This window comes from Oryx dammah, unplaced genomic scaffold (genome assembly GCF_014754425.2).
Source record: "Oryx dammah isolate SB20612 unplaced genomic scaffold, SCBI_Odam_1.1 HiC_scaffold_26, whole genome shotgun sequence".
Classification (NCBI taxonomy): Eukaryota; Metazoa; Chordata; class Mammalia; order Artiodactyla; family Bovidae; genus Oryx; species Oryx dammah.
Genome location: NW_024070210.1, coordinates 19,811,644 through 19,829,317, shown reverse-complemented (window position 1 = coordinate 19,829,317; position 17,674 = coordinate 19,811,644). Strand labels below are relative to the sequence as shown.

At 39.6% G+C, this 17,674-nt stretch overlaps 1 protein-coding gene across 7 annotated transcripts in view; it reads left to right on the top strand.

The window, feature by feature from the left end:
- SIPA1L1 (signal induced proliferation associated 1 like 1) overlaps positions 1 to 17,674 on the top strand; it is a 381,195-nt gene that overhangs the window by 243,093 nt on the left and 120,428 nt on the right. For all 7 annotated transcript variants that reach the window (XM_040226163.1, XM_040226162.1, XM_040226164.1 and 4 more), the window contains one exon: positions 533 to 2,333. In XM_040226163.1, coding sequence (XP_040082097.1) covers positions 836 to 2,333 — 1,498 coding nt within the window. In that variant the 5' untranslated portion in view covers positions 533 to 835. The remainder of the gene's footprint in view (positions 1 to 532; positions 2,334 to 17,674) is intronic.

The following is a 17,674-nucleotide window of genomic DNA, read 5'->3' as shown; positions in this document are numbered from 1 at the left end:
TCTTGCCAACTCTGTTAAGCCTTTGTAAAGAAACAGAAAACTAAGTTTGAATTTTGAAATACAGAAGAGGTTAAAAAGTAAGTGTTGCGACATATTCAGTAACATAATTTTTCAATTTTTAGTCTTGTTAAAAAGCTGTTTGTTGCTCTAATTATCGAACTCTGTTGGTTATGCCGTGAACTTCCGGCCAGCACAGCGGTTCCTGATAGTCTACATTGTTAGAGGTCACTGGAGTCTGTTCGTGGTCTGTACTTGGGCTAATGTCCTGGAACAGGATCCCTCACCACCTTCTAATGATATGAAACAGTTCAATTAAGCTGAAGTATTCATAGTCTTTTAAAATATATGTAATTTAAATGATGGATATTGTTAAATGCTTTCAAATCTGCTTTACTAAAAATATGGGTTGTAAACTGTGAGTCACAATCTGTTAGTGAATCTTTTATTTGGATGTGTCTGGTTTTGGCAATTGCATATTTATTTTTAGATGTATTTATTAAATGCTAATCCAAATTGTCCTCCTCTCTTTTAGAGAAAGCATGGGATTATGGCAATCACAGAGTCCCAGTAATACAAGTTCCATTCAGTTCTTTCTGAAAGAAAGCCATCTATCAAAGTAAAGCAAAGGAACTCTTGTGGATTATAATGCTCTAAAGATCTGGATTTTCAGAGATTCGAAAATAAGGAGTTATTTTAACCTTTTAAATGAAAAAGATTAAGATCTCGTGCAACTGCTGTATTTTCTGGAAGCCATTCTCCAAAAGGGAAGTGCACATTTAAAACTTAGGTATGATGGTCCTTTCTGTGGGGATTTAAGTCAGATTGCTTTTGCATCATGACCAGCCTGAAACGGTCACAGACAGAGAGGCCGGTTGCCACTGAAAGGGCGTCTGTTGTGGGTGCAGATGGCACCCCCAAAGTTCACACAGACGACTTCTACATGCGACGTTTCAGGTCCCAGAATGGCAGCTTAGGGTCATCTGTCATGGCCCCCGTAGGGCCCCCCCGAAGTGAAGGTTCTCACCATATAACTTCGACCCCCGGAGTCCCAAAGATGGGAGTTCGGGCAAGGATTGCGGATTGGCCCCCCAGAAAGGAAAACGTAAAAGAATCTAGCCGTTCAAGCCAGGAAATAGAAACCTCAAGTTGCCTTGAGAGCATGTCCTCCAAAAGCAGTCCTGTGAGTCAGGGAAGTTCTGTAAGCCTCAATTCCAGTGACTCAGCCATGTTAAAAAGCATACAGAACACGCTGAAGAACAAGACGCGGCCATCGGAGAACATGGACTCCAGATTTCTCATGCCCGAAGCCTACCCCAGCTCCCCCAGGAAGGCTCTGCGCCGGATACGGCAGCGCAGCAACAGCGACATCACCATAAGTGAACTTGACGTAGATAGCTTTGATGAATGTATCTCGCCCACCTACAAGGCGGGGCCATCGCTGCACAGGGAATACGGTAGCACATCCTCAATCGATAAGCAGGGAACGTCCGGAGAGAGCTTCTTTGACTTGTTAAAGGGCTACAAAGACGACAAGTCTGATCGAGGTCCCACTCCAACCAAGCTCAGTGACTTTCTCATCGCCGGTGGGGGCAAGGGTTCTGGTTTCTCCTTGGATGTTATAGACGGGCCCATCTCACAGAGGGAGAACCTCAGGCTCTTTAAGGAAAGGGAAAAACCACTCAAGCGGCGCTCCAAGTCGGAAACCGGAGACTCGTCCATTTTTCGTAAATTACGCAATGCCAAAGGTGAGGAACTTGGGAAGTCGTCGGATCTCGAAGATAACCGATCGGAAGACTCTGTCAGGCCCTGGACATGCCCGAAGTGCTTTGCCCACTACGATGTCCAGAGTATCTTATTTGACTTGAACGAGGCGATTATGAACAGGCACAATGTAATTAAGAGGAGAAACACCACCACAGGGGCTTCAGCAGCTGCCGTGGCATCCTTGGTGTCGGGGCCTTTGTCTCACTCGGCCAGCTTCAGCTCCCCGATGGGCAGCACAGAGGACCTGAATTCCAAGGGAAGCCTCAGCATGGACCAGGGAGATGATAAAAGCAATGAGCTGGTGATGAGCTGTCCGTATTTTCGGAATGAGATTGGTGGAGAAGGGGAAAGGAAGATCAGCCTGTCCAAATCAAATTCTGGTTCCTTTAGTGGATGTGAAAGTGCCTCCTTTGAGTCTACACTCAGTTCCCATTGTACAAACGCAGGCGTGGCAGTACTTGAAGTGCCCAAGGAAAACTTGGTGTTACACCTGGATCGGGTGAAAAGATACATCGTAGAACACGTGGATCTCGGCGCCTACTATTACAGGAAGTTCTTCTATCAGAAGGGTGAGTAGAGATCTTTAATTTTCTTTTGCCATGCTTTCTGAAAAGGAGCACTGTCTGTCAGGTTTTATAAGGCAGTGTGATGTAAGATTTGCATGAATGCCTTCTCTTGATGGTGAAAGAGTTAGCTGTTTGCTGCAGTGTATTTTCGTTTGCATTTTGTGAGTTACTTTCTCCTTTTAGATATATTAAATATCTTGTATACAGAATATTAATTTTTTTAAGTAAAAAGCCTTTGATTCAGTGGATGAAATTGTAACGTTTACGTAGAAGACTTGCTATGTCACCTTTAGGGATAAATGTCATATAAAGTTAAAAATATTTTAAATACAGCTTTTAAAGGGTTTCAAAAGCAATCGTAATGCTGGTTTCTTATTTGTTTAGTACTTTTACAGTTGGTACCGGGTCATTTCTTTTCTCCCTCAATGTTCTCATCACTAAATGACAATTATAATACATTCCCACTCATTTCACAGGTATTTTAGTGAGAATTTTATTATTTGACAAAAATCTCAGAGTTGGGAATCAAACCTTGGTCTTCTAGATTTGAGTATAAAAGGCACTGGCGTGAGAGGTACCATTAACATGTTGATGACTTCTTTTTCTGCTTTGGGGGAAAACATATCTATATTGTTGGATTATACTATATATATACAGTTGTGTCTCATGCTTTTAAGAAAACTCTGTGAATTCACTGACAGGTAGTTTAAATGAACTCTTAGGAGCTTTCTAATAGTGTTTTTGAGCAGCATTATTAATTGAAGAATGAGTTTGTCATTCAAGTACCTGAGCTAGGAGACAAGATGCTCACCAAGAAAGAACGTACACCTGTGGTCCACAAGCTAGCTCAGTAATCTCTGCATTGAGACCAAGTGAGAGGCCCCCTGTATACAAGCTACTAGAGTGGTCTTTCAATTTCCCACCTACTGTTTAGGGGTTTTGAGTCCTTTTGAGATTTATTCTTCCAAAAGAAGTTTGATTTCTAGTACTTTATTCTAGTGCTCTTGTTGTATGACATTGCTTACTTTAAAATCAAATTTATTGTAAGGTTATTGCATGATCGGCCATATTCACAAGGGTTTATTGACCAAAGGAGCCTTGTCTCAGTGCTTAGCATCCACGTCTCTTAAACATCTATGGCAAAGGTCCTGGAACTAATATGATAATGAAAATCCTGACTTCATTGGTCAGCCATTGTTATTTTCTCAGAAAACTTTGTGGAGTTCAGATTTTAGAAATCACTTCTTTCTTATTCTGTCCTTAAGGCTACAGAATATTTTGACCTTGCCATCTTGGTATTTGGGGCCAGATAATTCTTTGTTGGTTATATCCTATAGTCTTACACATTCTGGGGATATAAGATGTTTTGCAGTGTCCCTGACCTCTACATCCCAGATGCTGATAGGTACCTTGACTTGTGTTGACCTAAAATGTCTCTATTTGGATATTGCCAGATGTCCTCTAGGAAATTGCCCCTTGCTGAAAATCCCTGTTTTACTGAGCCTGGAGAAGTTTTCCACAGGTATTTGTGAGCCGTCTGTAGAGGAAGCCATCTTCCTAAAGAACTGACATTCTGACACAGGAGAGAACATGTTACTTATAATCTTACATAGGTATTAATAGTACTTGGCTCTTTTCCCTAGTTCAGTTCAGTCACTCAGTCATGTCTGACTCTTTGCGACCCCATGAATGCCAGGCCTCCCTGTCCATCACCAACTGCTGGAGCCTACCCAAACCTATGTCCATTGAGTCGGTGATGCCATCCAACCATCTCATCCTCTGTTGTCCGCTTCTCCTCCTGCCCTCAATCTTTCCCAGCATCAGGGTTTTTTCAAATGAGTCAGCTCTTTGCATCAGGTGGCCAAAGTACTGGAGTTTCAGCTTCAACATCAGTCCTTCCAGTGAACACCCAGGACTAATCTGCTTTAGGATGGACTGGTTGGATCTCCTTGCAGTCCAAAGGACTCCCAGGAGTCTTCTCCAACACCACAGTTCAAAAGCATCAATTCTTCGGTGCTCAGCTTTCTTTATAGTCCAGCTCTTATATCCATACATGACTACTGGAAAATCCATAGCCTAGACTAGACGGACCTTTGTGGACAAAGTAATGTTGCTGCTTTTTAATATGCTATCTAGGTTGGTCATAACTTTCCTTCCAAGGAGTAAGTGTCTTTTAATTTCATGGCTGCAATCACTATCTGCAGTGATTTTGGAGCCCAGAAAAATAAAGTCAGCCACTGTTTCCACTGTTTCCCCATCTATTTGCCATGAAGTGATGGGGCCAGATGCCATGATCTTCGTTTTCTGAATGCTGAACTTTAAGCCAACTTTTTCACTCTCCTCTTTCACTTTCATCAACAGGCTTTTTAGTTCCTCTTCACTTTGTGCCATAAGGGTGCTGTCATCTGCATATCTGAGGTTACAGATATTTCTCCCAGCAATCTTGATTCCAGCTTGTGCTTCCTCCAGCCCAGCGTTTCTCATGATGTACTCTGCATATAAGTTAAATAAGCAGGGTGACAATATACAGCCTTGATGTATTCCTTTTCCTATTTGGAACCAGTCTGTTGTTCCATGTCCAGTTCTCACTGTTGCTTCCTGACCTGCATATAGGTTTCTCAAGAGGCAGGTCAGGTGGTCTGGTATTCCCATCTATTTCAGAATTTTCCACAGTTTATTGTGATCCACACAGTCAAAGGCTTTGGCATAGTCAATAAAGCAGAAGTAGATGTTTTTCTGGAACTCTCTTGCTTTTTCCATGATCCAGCGGATGTTGGCAATTTGATCTCTGGTTCCTTTGCCTTTTCTAAAACCAGCTTGAATGTCTGGAAGTTCACGGTTCACGTATTGCTGAAGCCTGGCTTGGACAATTTTGAGCATTACTTTACTAGCATGTTAGATGAGTGCAATTGTGCTGTAGTTTGAGCATTCTTTGGCATTGGAATGAAAACGGACCTTTCCCAGTCCTGTGGCCACTGCTGAGTTTTCCAAACTTGCTGGCATATTGAGTGCAGCACTTTCACAGCATCATCTTTCAGGATTTGAAATAGCTCTACTGGAATTCCATCTCCTCCACTAGCTTTGTTTGTAGTGATGCTTCCTAAGGCCCACTTGACTTCACATTCCAGGATGTCTGGCTCTAGGTAATATAATCACATTAATGATGAACATTTTGAGCACTTACTGTGTACTAGAAACTTACCATGTGGTTTGACGTGTATTTTCTCATTTCAGTGTCTCCATGCCCCCTGTGGTATAGATATAATTATTGAAGGCATTTTCCAGATGAGAAAACTGGGGTTTGCGTGGCTGGTTTCAGTGGTTAAGCTGTCATTGAAGTTAATAGTATTTGAGCCAGGATTTCACATTTGGGGTGTCCAACCAGAGTCATGTTCTTGACTTCTTTGCTCTGCTCTCTACTGTATTAGACTAAAGGAAGGAGAGTGTTTTTATCTTTAAATCAGTAGAATTTTGTTCAAAGTACTTTGTCTTTCAAAAGTAAGGAACAAAAATTTGAACACCTGTATTCCACAGTAATCTAGTTCAGGTCATAACACTTCATAAATTTAAGAGCAACTAATTCAAAGAAATTTCTTATTTAAACCCTCTTTCTATTTATAGACAGACCATACCCTCTTAGCTAACATAATTGGAACTGTTTAGTTGAAAAAATCATTAAGATAGGGAGTCTTGCAAAAGTATACATACTCAAAATATCTTATTTTCACTAAACTGTGTAATAATAATAAATATATATTTGCTAAATTTTGGTGAGGCCAAGGGTGCTTCTTTGACACTGATTCTGCTGTTTTGAATTCTACTTTGTATTAACAGTATAAACATAGACAGTAGCAAAACACTCTGAATCTTACAGAATCTTAGATTTAAAATTTTTTTCTCCTTTTTTTTATAGGTCTTGCCCACATCTAATCCAATAGCTTTCCTTTTAATGACTTGCTTTTATGAAGTCTTTCCAAAGCCTTCAATTTAGTTTTTAATAAGAAACAAGATTTATCTCTTGTGCTCATATTCCATCAACTTTCATAATATTTAATTAAATTTCATAATTACAGTAACAAGTCCACTGGCATAAACTGGTTTGGGAAGATACAGTTTGACTCTTAGTCAGCATGGAGTCCAGCTGGTGGGAGCAGAAAGTGTGTGTGGCTCCAGAGATTGCCTGCTAGTGCCATTGGGCATTTATCATCAGGGTTTACAGAGGAAACACAGAACAATAGTTAATACATGAAAATGGTACAGGAAGGCAGTGTCAGAGGCACCTGCTGTGTTTTCTTGGGCCATACAAACTTTCAAATCAGGTAGAAACTTTGTTACAAAGAAGATACAACAGATTGTGGATCTGAATAACTTGAAGTGGAAATTAACCCCCTTAAACTATAACTGTGTATTATAAACTGTATGTAGTATCTGTACTTTTCGTAAAATTTATTTTATTGAAGTATAGTTGATTTGCAAAGTGTTCATTTCTGCTGTGCAGAAAAGTGAATCGTTTATACACATATGCATTTTTTTCATATTCTTTTCCATTATGCTTTATCACAGGATATTGAATATACCCTGTGCTCTACAGTAGGAACCTGTTGTTTATCCATTCATTATATAACAGTTTGCGTCTGCTAATCCCAGACTTTGGCTCCATCCCTTCGCCACCCCCTTTCCCTGGGCAACTATAAGTCTGTTCTCTATGCTGTACGTCTATTTCTGTTTTTGATAAGTTCGTTGGTGTCATATTTCAGATTCCACATGTACGTGATAGCTGTACTTTTCATCACAGTGTAACATATAGTTAGACAAATAATTCTGTCATGATTTTTAATACATAGCTTAATTCCCTGAAATTAGTACACTAACTCGTTTTTCCTAATCAGAACCTAAAAGAGAGTCATCTTGTTGACGGAGTACATCCATGACAGGTGTGATTTCTCTTCCAGCAACAGGGAGTAGCACTTCTGACCTGATTGTCAGTCCAGCCTCTTAATCACCAGATACTGGGTTTAATGAATTCCTGATTTCACTGAGGCTAAGTCTCTGGGGGAAAAATTCACATTACTGAAGTGTGTATTGTTGACATGATATGTAAAACTTAACTGCCTTTGACTGATGAAGCTGTCATCACTTTTTAAATATTACATTATTTTTATGAACTTCATTATTTTGCAAATTTAGACTTCAGAGGGTATTTGTCTCCATCTCATGAGCCCAATCCACTGCTGGCTCAGCAGAGCAATCCTCCCATTGTATGCATCTGTTGAAATAAGCAACAAACCATCAGTTTCTTGTTTCTGGTCCTTCCTCTTCCCCACTTCTCTTTGCTGTTTTGCCAGTGCGTATGATGGTTCTAACTCGCCGAGAATTAAATGACGGTAATAACATAGCTAACATTGATTGTGTTATTACTTTGTGCTTTATGCAGAGCTCCTCACATAATGCTCATAGGACCCCAAGGCAAAGTTGTCATTGTGATAAGTGCAAATGACGCGACCACATCCTTCCTAGAGAGGCACAAACGAGGCAGGACAGTAACATCAGAATTAATCTGGGCCTCTCCCTTTGAGTGCCTGTGTATTTTGTGTTGAGTTTTTACTTAGTCACCATGATAAAGTAGCAGGACAGGACTTTTTCAGTTCTGCACTGCGTATGCAAGGGCCTGAGACACATCCTCCCTGAGTCCCACTGGAACAGCGCACTAATGGAAAAGAGAGGACCGCAAGGCTTGCTTCCATCGTGTTCTTTGTTGCTCCATTGATCAACAGTGTTGATAGGCTCATTTGATGCCAGATGGGATGTCACTCTCAAAGTCAGGTTACTGAAGATGCTGTGATGGGGCCAGGCCTTCCCCTCCTGCCCAGTGGCCAGAAGCAGCTGCCATGATCAGGTCTAAAGAGCATCTAAGAATATTTTCTCCTTCCTGGAAAGGATGAACACTAATGCTCTGCACTTGCTTACTCTTCTGATAACTTGAAACCACCAGATTTGATTGTTCTGCAGTTCACCTTCCTCCTCCTATACACCACCGCCTCACCCCACCTCACCACACGTGTGTTTGTACACGCACACTCACATGTATACAAGTCAAGTTGAATAGTATACTGGGCTCCTGGATTATTAATTTGAGGCTAGTTGGATTTCGGTTGCTACTGTAATGTCCAGTTTTATTTCCTTTTCACTCTCCTCTAATCAACCATCTTTACCATTTCTTTAGAATATATCCTCTGAACTGCATTTGTACTTGAAGTGACAGCTCTAGTGCTCTGATGTATTCTCCAGTTTTGCTACTAGGCAGTATTCTGCAAGCTCAGGTTTTTAAACGTGTATCATTACCTGTCGTAAGTTTTAGTGGATTATTGTATGGTACCTATAGAACATCAGAGGATACCTTACAGCTAAACCTATTTGTAAAACTCTGTGCTTATTTTGTTTCTTCTGTAGCTGTAGTAACATTAAGCTTGAGTATAGTACTACGGAATGCCTTGTAACTCCGAGTTCTGAAAGGATAACTAGTCTATGGTTAGTTTTTTGTGAACAGTCGTATTTCAAGTATGTGATAAAACTCCAGAGTCAGCAAGTCTGTTCTCCTAAAGCATGTTGTGCTCTGTGTTCTTGAACTTAACAGTTTATTTCTGCCAAAACTAATAGGGAAAGATTTTATTCATGTGTAATAACTTACTGTTTTCATGCCCGTGTCTTTCATTTTTTATTGAGAGCATATAAACTGTGTTTTATTTGTTTGAAGGCAGCTCTCTAGTTATGTAATCCTTTTCAGGGAGATTTGAGGCACTAAATAACTTCCTGAGAAACTCATCTAGGAGTGTTTTGCTGCTGTTCCTTTACCTGCTTGGGGCTTCTGGTAGCAAGAAGGCCATTAGGTAGGAAGATGTGTATATTAGCTCTTTGGAAAACAAGCATCCTCTGCTTTCTCGGCTGTGATCTCCCAAGCCCCATCACTGATTGAACTTTGATCTGTGAGGCATCCAGGAGTTCATATTACCTGGGCCGTCTCAGTTCAGAGGCTTATGAAAACTGATTAAAAGGGCATGTGCCTCTCAACTGCTCCTCTCTGTTTAGTTTTTAAAATCAAGCTAGATGGTCCAAAGGCCACCTTTGCTCAGACACTTGACTTTATTCAAGGTCATCTTATAAAGATCCAATCATACAACAACAGAGTGTGCTTTTGCAATGAACTGATGTTGGAGATACTGGCCTTTTTGTCATCTTTCGGCCTTTTAGAAAGTTCCACATGAGAAATTTATTTTAGAATTTGATGCCAGGAATTATTTTCTGGTAGCTACCAAATGCCTGCCTTTCTGATGATAGGTGTGTTTTATTTGCTTGCTTGTTTTATTTTATTTATTTATTTTTTTCCTGTATCTCCTGTTTTACTTCACCTTCCAGAAGAAAATTTGATGCTCAACTGTGCCACCTTCATTAATAACATATTTATAGCCACTTGGCTTTTATTTTCCTGTTTCTGTTTGATTAGCACAGTTTACGTATTTCCTTTATAGTGAGTGACTTCAGAACATTCTTTTTAGAAAAAGTAATTAGTCTACATTTATATCCAAATAAAAGACCTCTGTTCCCAGGCTTTTTCTTCAGTTCTGGCTACATTCCTCACCAGCCTTTACCTGCTTCCACTTGGTGGGTTATCTAGCCAGCAGCTTGAAACCTGGGACACAAATTTTGGCTGCTTCTCCGTTTTCCCCCCTGAACAAGACTACCCTCATCGTGGCCCTCATGCTGTAAATGCCACCATTGTTATCAGTCTCTTGGCTTTGAAACACTGAAGCCTCTTTGATGCCTGTCTTCACTGATGTTACCTCCAGCCAGGTGGGAAGGCCTCTTGCATCTCCCTCCACACTGTCGCTGATTTCCTCTTCTCTGTGCCCTGGTCCCAGGTCTGTCACTTCAAGCCCTCGTTGCCTTTTGACGCAATTCTTGGCCATTGTCTTAATCTCTTCATCTCCGGTCCTCCCTGCTCAAAATTCATCCTCTTGTCTTTGCCAAATACACCAGTTTAATCAGCAGTTTGCATCTTACATGATTGTGTTGATATGATTTAATCATGTAACAGATACCTTATTGATCAAGTCCTCTGAGAAGCAGCTGCTGGGACAGTATTGGCATGCAAGTGGTTTGTTAGGGACCTGGGGCCATGCCTGTGAAAAAAGAGGGGAGAGGAAGCAGAATTTATCAGGAAAGGCCTTCAGTCCACAGTTCAGGTCTGACACTATGAAAGGGAGAAGAAACGAAAGTGGGCAGGAGGAGCCTCAGCTCACTGTGACATGTGACAAAATCTCAGCCAATGCCATGAAACGAAAAGGAGCAATAGAGCGGCTCCTTGTTAGGCAGTCAGTTCCCCTCCAGGCACACTCAGTCCTGGGGCTGCCCAGGAAGAGTGTGTCTGGGCTGGAAAACTACAGAAGATCCGAAGATACTACAGCCGGAGACTCTCAGCTAATTGCATTTCTTGTGGCTGCATTTGTTGTGAGCCATTTCTGAAAGGGAGATACTAAGTATTGCACGTCTGGGACCGCGACATATGCATGAGTGCCTTCATCATACTCGGCATGGTTTAGGACGCTTGGAGTGAGAAATAAAATGAAACACCTTCATGGAGCTTACATTCTGGTGAAAGGAAACAGATGATAAACAAATCAAACAAAAGGATATACATGCTTACTATGAAAGTTAACAATGCAGAGTTGGAGGTAGTAATCAGTCTCCTAAACTCAGTATTTGATTGTAATCTTCTTTATCTTTTCTTTTTTGTCATTCTTGTTTTTAAATTCAAGATAGTTAATTTATATTGTTGCGTTGGTTTCAAGTGTACAGCAAAGTGATTCAGTTATACATACATTTATATGGATAGATATACTTTTTTAGATTCTTTTCTATTATAGGTTATTACAAGATATTGGGTATAGTTCCCTGTGCTATAGAATAGATCTTTATTGTTTGCTTATTTATATATAGTACTTTGTGTACCTGTGTATTTCTTACATTCAGATTTATTACCCAATTTCCTATTAATCAGTGCCCTTAATATCTTTAAGTAGTTTTAAAAATTAACAACTGCACATTCATACATTTATTCATTTATTGCATGATATTTTTAAAGCATCTAGTCTGGGTCAGCTATGGTGCTTGGAGGAGAACCAAAGCAAATAAACCTGCCTTCATGGTATTTGTAGCTTGCCCTGAGTACTGTTAAGACAAATGAGAAGCTTTAGAACATTAATTTTTTTCCTGATCTTTTTTTTGGTGGTGGGGGGTGGTTGTGCCATGAAGCTTGCAGGATCTTAGTTACTCAACCAGGGACTGAACCCAGTCCCTAGCAGTGAAAGCACCAACTATCTTAACCATTGGATCACCAGGGGAAAAAGTTTTCCTTATTTTTAAAAACCATTTAACAAAATCTTTTATAATTTCTTTATTTCCTCTACCTGGAACTCCATTTTGATAGATGATGGATTTATCTGGTTTTATCCTCCATTTTTTTCTTTCATAATTTCAATTTCTTTTTATTTATATATTAATTTTATCTTTCGGTTCAGAAATTGATATGTACCTCTCTATATTCTACTCTCCAGCGCTTTCATTTTATTTTAATAATCATAGTTTTATTTGCCAGGAATTCATTATTTTTGTTTTCCTGTAGTTATTGTTCTAATAGTTTATCCTTATTTTATATACCCCACATTTCTCCATTGGTATTTATTTAAATAATTTTTTTTCATTTTTTTCCCTTGCATGATCTGTATTTTCTGAGTTGTATTCTCTGTTTGTCTTTTTTTTCCCTTTTATGATGTTGGTTTTCCTTGGTCCATTGATCTTTGCCGCAAAGGCCAAGGCAGATAGGTATAGGTGGCAGGCTTCCCTGCAGCGCTGTGTGTCTTTTTCCCCCAGCTGGTCTCACCTTCTGGGGGGAAGTGAGGGCTGGCACTGGAAAAGTAGGCGAGACCCTAACAGGGAGGAGGGTATGTAGCAAGAGGGTAGTGAACGCAGTGCTCAATACCAGCCCACGTGGGTGACAGGTTGGGAGAGGTTTAGCCTACTCCCCTCCTGCATGGAGCTGCCTTTTCTCCCATCCATGCATCAGGATGGGTGGTCTTCCTGCCTCTCCTGGGCTTCTGAGTAACCCCCTTCTTCCTAAAGGTGCAGGTGCTTTCCCAGCACTGTTCCAGTCACCCTGTGTCCCTGCTTCTGCCCAGCACTTTCTATGGTGTCCTGGTTTATAACCAGTCTAAGCAATCCTTGAAGGCAAGGACCACAACAGATTAGGCTAGGCTCAGCAATTATTTCATAATTGAAATGTTTGGTGCTGATGCAAAGCACAAAGTTTATTGAGTTGGGGAGCCAGTGTATCTTGTATTCATAGCATCAGGTAGACGCAGGGAGGGCCCTCTGTGTATATGACCTTCTGTTACAGTCTGGACACTAAATAATATGTTGCAGTTCCTTTTCCTCTCTTTTCAGGAAATGAGACCACCAACAAGTCTGTGTGTGGTCATGGTGGTTTTGTGGAAATTAACCAAGACCACCAATTGATCCCCATTAACCCAAAACATCGTTCTGGAGACTGATTTTTACTATTGTAAACCTTCTTAGACACACAAGTGTTATATGCTGAAGTAAGTGGATGATACCTTGAGAAGAAACAAGAGTAGAAAGAAGCAGGATTTACATCATCTCAAAGTATCTCCCACCAAAATATTTATAAATCATAAGAAGAATGAGAGTGACTTTACAGTGAACAAACTGGTACATGTCACCTTAATAGAAGGAACTCTTATCATGGTCTCTATCATGAACCTTATGAAATGATGCACTGAGGTTACGTCGTTTCTGTGATTCTCTTCCCCAAAATGCATAAGTGTTAGTTGCTCAGTCTTGCCCGACTCTTTGCTACCCCATGGACTGCAGCCCACCAGGCTCCTGTGTCCATGAGATTTTCCAGGCAAGGATACTGGAGTGGATTGCCATTTCCTTCTCCAGGGGATCTTCCCAACCCAGGGATCGAACCCAGGTCTCCTGCACTGCAGGCAGATTCTTTACCAACTGAGCTAACCTTGGTTTAATTACGTGAAACCACCAGACAGACACAACCAAGTTGAGTGGAAATACTGTTCAAAAGTGTCAAGGTCACAAAAAAGTAAGGAATTGTAACAGACTGCAAGGGGACTAAGGAGGAGTAATAACAGTTAAATACAATGTGGGATAATGAGTAAGATTTCAGAACAAAAAGGGCATAGTGGAAAAACTAGAGAAATTTGAGTATTAGAATATTAATTTCTTGATTTCTGATTAATGAAGATTGTACTGTATGTAGTTATATAAGATGTTAACATTGGGGGAGACTGGGTTAGGGATCAGTTCAGTCGCTCAGTCGTGTCCAACTCTTTGTGACCCCTTGGACTGCAGCACGCCAGGCCTCCCTGTCCATCACCAACTCCCGGAGTCTACCCAAATTCATGTCCATTAATTCGGTGATGCCATCCAACCATCTCATCTTCTGGCATCCCCTTCTCCTCCCACCTTCAATCAGGGTCTTTTCAAATGAGTCAGCTCTTTGCATCATGTGGTCAAAATATTGGAGTTTCAGCTTCAACATCAGGCCTTCCAATGAACAGCCAGGACTGATCTGCTTTAGGATGGACTGGTTTGATCTCCTTGCAGTGCAAGGGACTCAAGAGTCTTCTCCAACACCACAGTTCAAAAGCATCAATTCTTCGGCACTCAGCTTTCTTTATAGTCCAACTCTCACATCCGTACATGACCACTGGAAAAACCATAGCCTTGACGAGATGGACCTTTGTTGGCAAAGTAATGTCTCTGCTTTTTAATAAACTGTCTAGATTGGTCATAACTTTCTTTCCAAGGAGTAAGTGTAAGGAAACTCCTTGTACTATATTTACAACTTTTCTGTCAGTCCAGAAGTCAAGATAAAATATGAAAAAGAAAACCTTCAGGTACATCAGTAACAGGAGCTAACATAGGAACCATCCACATGGAAATGGAAATGCTTCCTCAACTTTCTGTGTCAAAGTACATCAGAGCGAATGCCATGCTACTGATTTCTGTATCCCAAAGAATTTCTATTCTTTGTTTTGCAGTCTCAAGGACATAAGGGCCCTTTAGATCTGTTATCTCAGTACAAGCTGATAACATAATAAAGCTTATCACCTGTTTTTCAAATGCATACCTCATTGTTAATTTCAACCAAAAAAGTTGGTGCTCAGCAAACATTTCTTTTATCCTACCAATTCCTTTGCTCATCCTCTCATGGAACCCCCTCCTCTGTATGGAGAGGCCATGCACCTGAACCTCAGGACGGCAAGAGGAGGGACTTGCATAACTGCATTCTCAACAAGTAGATGCATTCAGTAATGTTGAAGCATCAGCAGAAGCAGGCTCAGCAACTCTGAGACAGTTAGTCCAGAAGCAGGTGGCTCTACTGAGTTTTTGAGACACATTGCATGGTCTCGCCCTCGTGAGCTTCAGTGACTTCTACCTTGACTGAACTTCTGACTGTTTCTGGGGGACTTCCTTTCAAATATTTCAGAAACATTTTACACAGACATCTTGCTGCAGTGTCCCTGATAAGGAGGTACAAAAGGTTTGGGGTTTTTTTTGTTGTTGTTGTTTTAATATATAAAGACATTGAGTTAGAAACAGGTATTTCATTGTAATTTCTTTTGCTTGGATATTAAATACTTTTTTTTCCCCGAGCTGACTTTTAAATTAGTATGAAATAACAATAAGCCTGAAGAGTTATAATAATATGCTTCCTATTAAAATATTCTTTTTTCTCAGTGACCATTTGTAAACCATTTTTATAAAAATTGCCATATTTGTAGAAATACTTTCTTTATACTTTTAAAAATCTTCCTATTATAAAAGATATATATTCATTACAGAAAAATTAGCAACTATAGAAACTAAGGCAGTTAATCATGTGTGGTTACTAGTTACTTTACTTCTTTTTTAATATATATACTCATTAATTAAACAAAATAAGGATCATTAAATAGTTTTATATATTTTTTCATGGTTCCATGATTGGCTTTGCCATTGTTTATTTAAAGTCTTTCAGCTGTTATTAAATTCAAGTTTTCTACTTCCTTTTTATAAATAATTCTTACATTATGTCATCCTAAGTGTTTTGGTACTTGGGATGACCTTTGGGCACGTAAGATGGCACCTAACCCCTTTGGCAATTTGTTGAAACCTATGGACTCTCCTTAGACTAATGTTTTTAAGTGCATAAAAGTACAAAGCAAACTAGGCATATTAAATTACAGTTGCAAGAGTATTAAAAATTTTGCAATATACTAATATAGATGGTTATTTTTTATTATATTAGCAAAAGGATCTAGCATCAGTTCTGATAACTACCATAATTTCAAAGTTGTGATGAGAATAATTGATATTTTGATATGTCTACAACAACCATAATATGATATGAAAACATCTCTTGATTTCTGTAGGTGTCAAAGCCACATGTGCAGCTGATGTTACTATAGTTGGTTGACTCCATTTATAATTGATGGAAAGGCTACATTTCTTTAGAAGGTAGTGAAAATAAAGATAAAAATTTTTTTCATTCAAGTTCATGAACCCCCTAATTTCTTTCTATAGACAAGTTTAAAAGCTGCTGACCTTACATAAATGCTCTTGTTATGCAACTTCCCCCCACATGTCCAATTATTTATGTAAGGTAGAGTCCTGTAAGTGAAATGGTGTGAATTTTATGGGAACCTTGATTTTTATTGCCAAATTGTTCTTAAGAAAGCTTAGGCCAGAAAGGTTCTACTCCTATTTTAAGACTGTGTAGTGTTTAACATTTTCTTGGCTACCTTGAGTATTTGCAGTTTTTATTTTAGAATGTTTATTGTAGGTCCAAAACGTTTCAATTTCATTGATCACAAGTAAGACTGAATTATTTAAGTAGAATTGTTGGCTATTTGTCATAGATAATAGTCAATTAAAAATTTCCCCTTTTAACAGTGATAATGTTTTTCCTTTGTTTCAAACAGAGTTTTCTTTGTACTTTTTCCTTTCATCATTTGAATGCAATTCATTAGTGTCAGCCTTACTTCTGTTAAAGTCTACTTTTTATTGGCAGGTTGGGGGGCTTCTGAGGGCTGCTTAGTCATGTGAGGCTTTAAGCCTAACAACATGATATAATTTTGTCAAATAGACCACCCTAATTTTTAAGAGCTACCTATGGAAAGAAGAATTGGAACTTCAGAGAACTGTGCACTTTGTAAATGTGGACAATTACTCTTATGCAACCATAATTACAAGCTTAGTGGGATGCTTTGGGACAGAATTCTGGACTGTGGCCAGTCCTGTGTAAATGTCCCCGTCCATTACTCTGACCTGCTTTTGATTACGATGCAAAGTCCTAGGCTATTTAGTTCTCATGGAACCTCCACCCTTATAATTAGGATGAGCCCTTTGGGGACCAGAGACGGAACCTCTGTGTGGTGCTCTTCTCAGAAAGAGCCATTCTTCAAACACATGAATCCTTATTACCTCCACTTTGGCAAATCTGTGTTTTCATTTTTAAAGAAGAATATACTGTTGTTGCTTGTGTTTTCTTTTTCATTTAATTCTTTTAGATCTGTTCTTTCTAACCTAGTTGTCAGTCATATTTAGATGTTGTAAGTTGCACGAAAACAAAGCATATGAACAAATTGAACTCAATAGGCAAAGATAAGTACCTTATAGAAGCATGTGCTGTGGTGAGTGGTTTTCCCAGTTGCATCTAGATTCTCTGTCTAATGGAAATATTGAGGGTAGAATTTATGATGTTGACTGCACTGATGCTGACATACTTGTAGCCCACCAGGTAGACTATTTTAAGGAAAAAAGAATTTAAAATATTCAAAGTGGTGAAATGATTTTGATTCCAGCTAGTAATGCTGTTGTCATTCCATTCTTTGACCTGCTAATAGATGAGGCCCATGCATATCTGCTTAGTAGTATCTTTAGGACCCCTGTCATACAGTGAGTTAAGATGCCTTTTTTAGAGGAAATGGAAGAGTTTTCATTTCTCCTTCTACATAGTCATTTTGGGTAATTAAGGTTAGCATGTGACCATTTTGATGACTTTAACATATGTTGCTATAATGCTTTCTAAAATGGTTGGTACCAGTTCGTGGTGTCACCAGCACTGAAGGAATGTATTCCAGCCCTACCAAGGACCATTTTTCCATTCAGAAGTGTTGTTGCTAAGTTTTTGAGGCCTGAGTTAGTAGCTGTTTTATTTGCTTTCTGTTTCTTTTATTTCTGTGTATCAGTCTATTTCCCCTATTTAA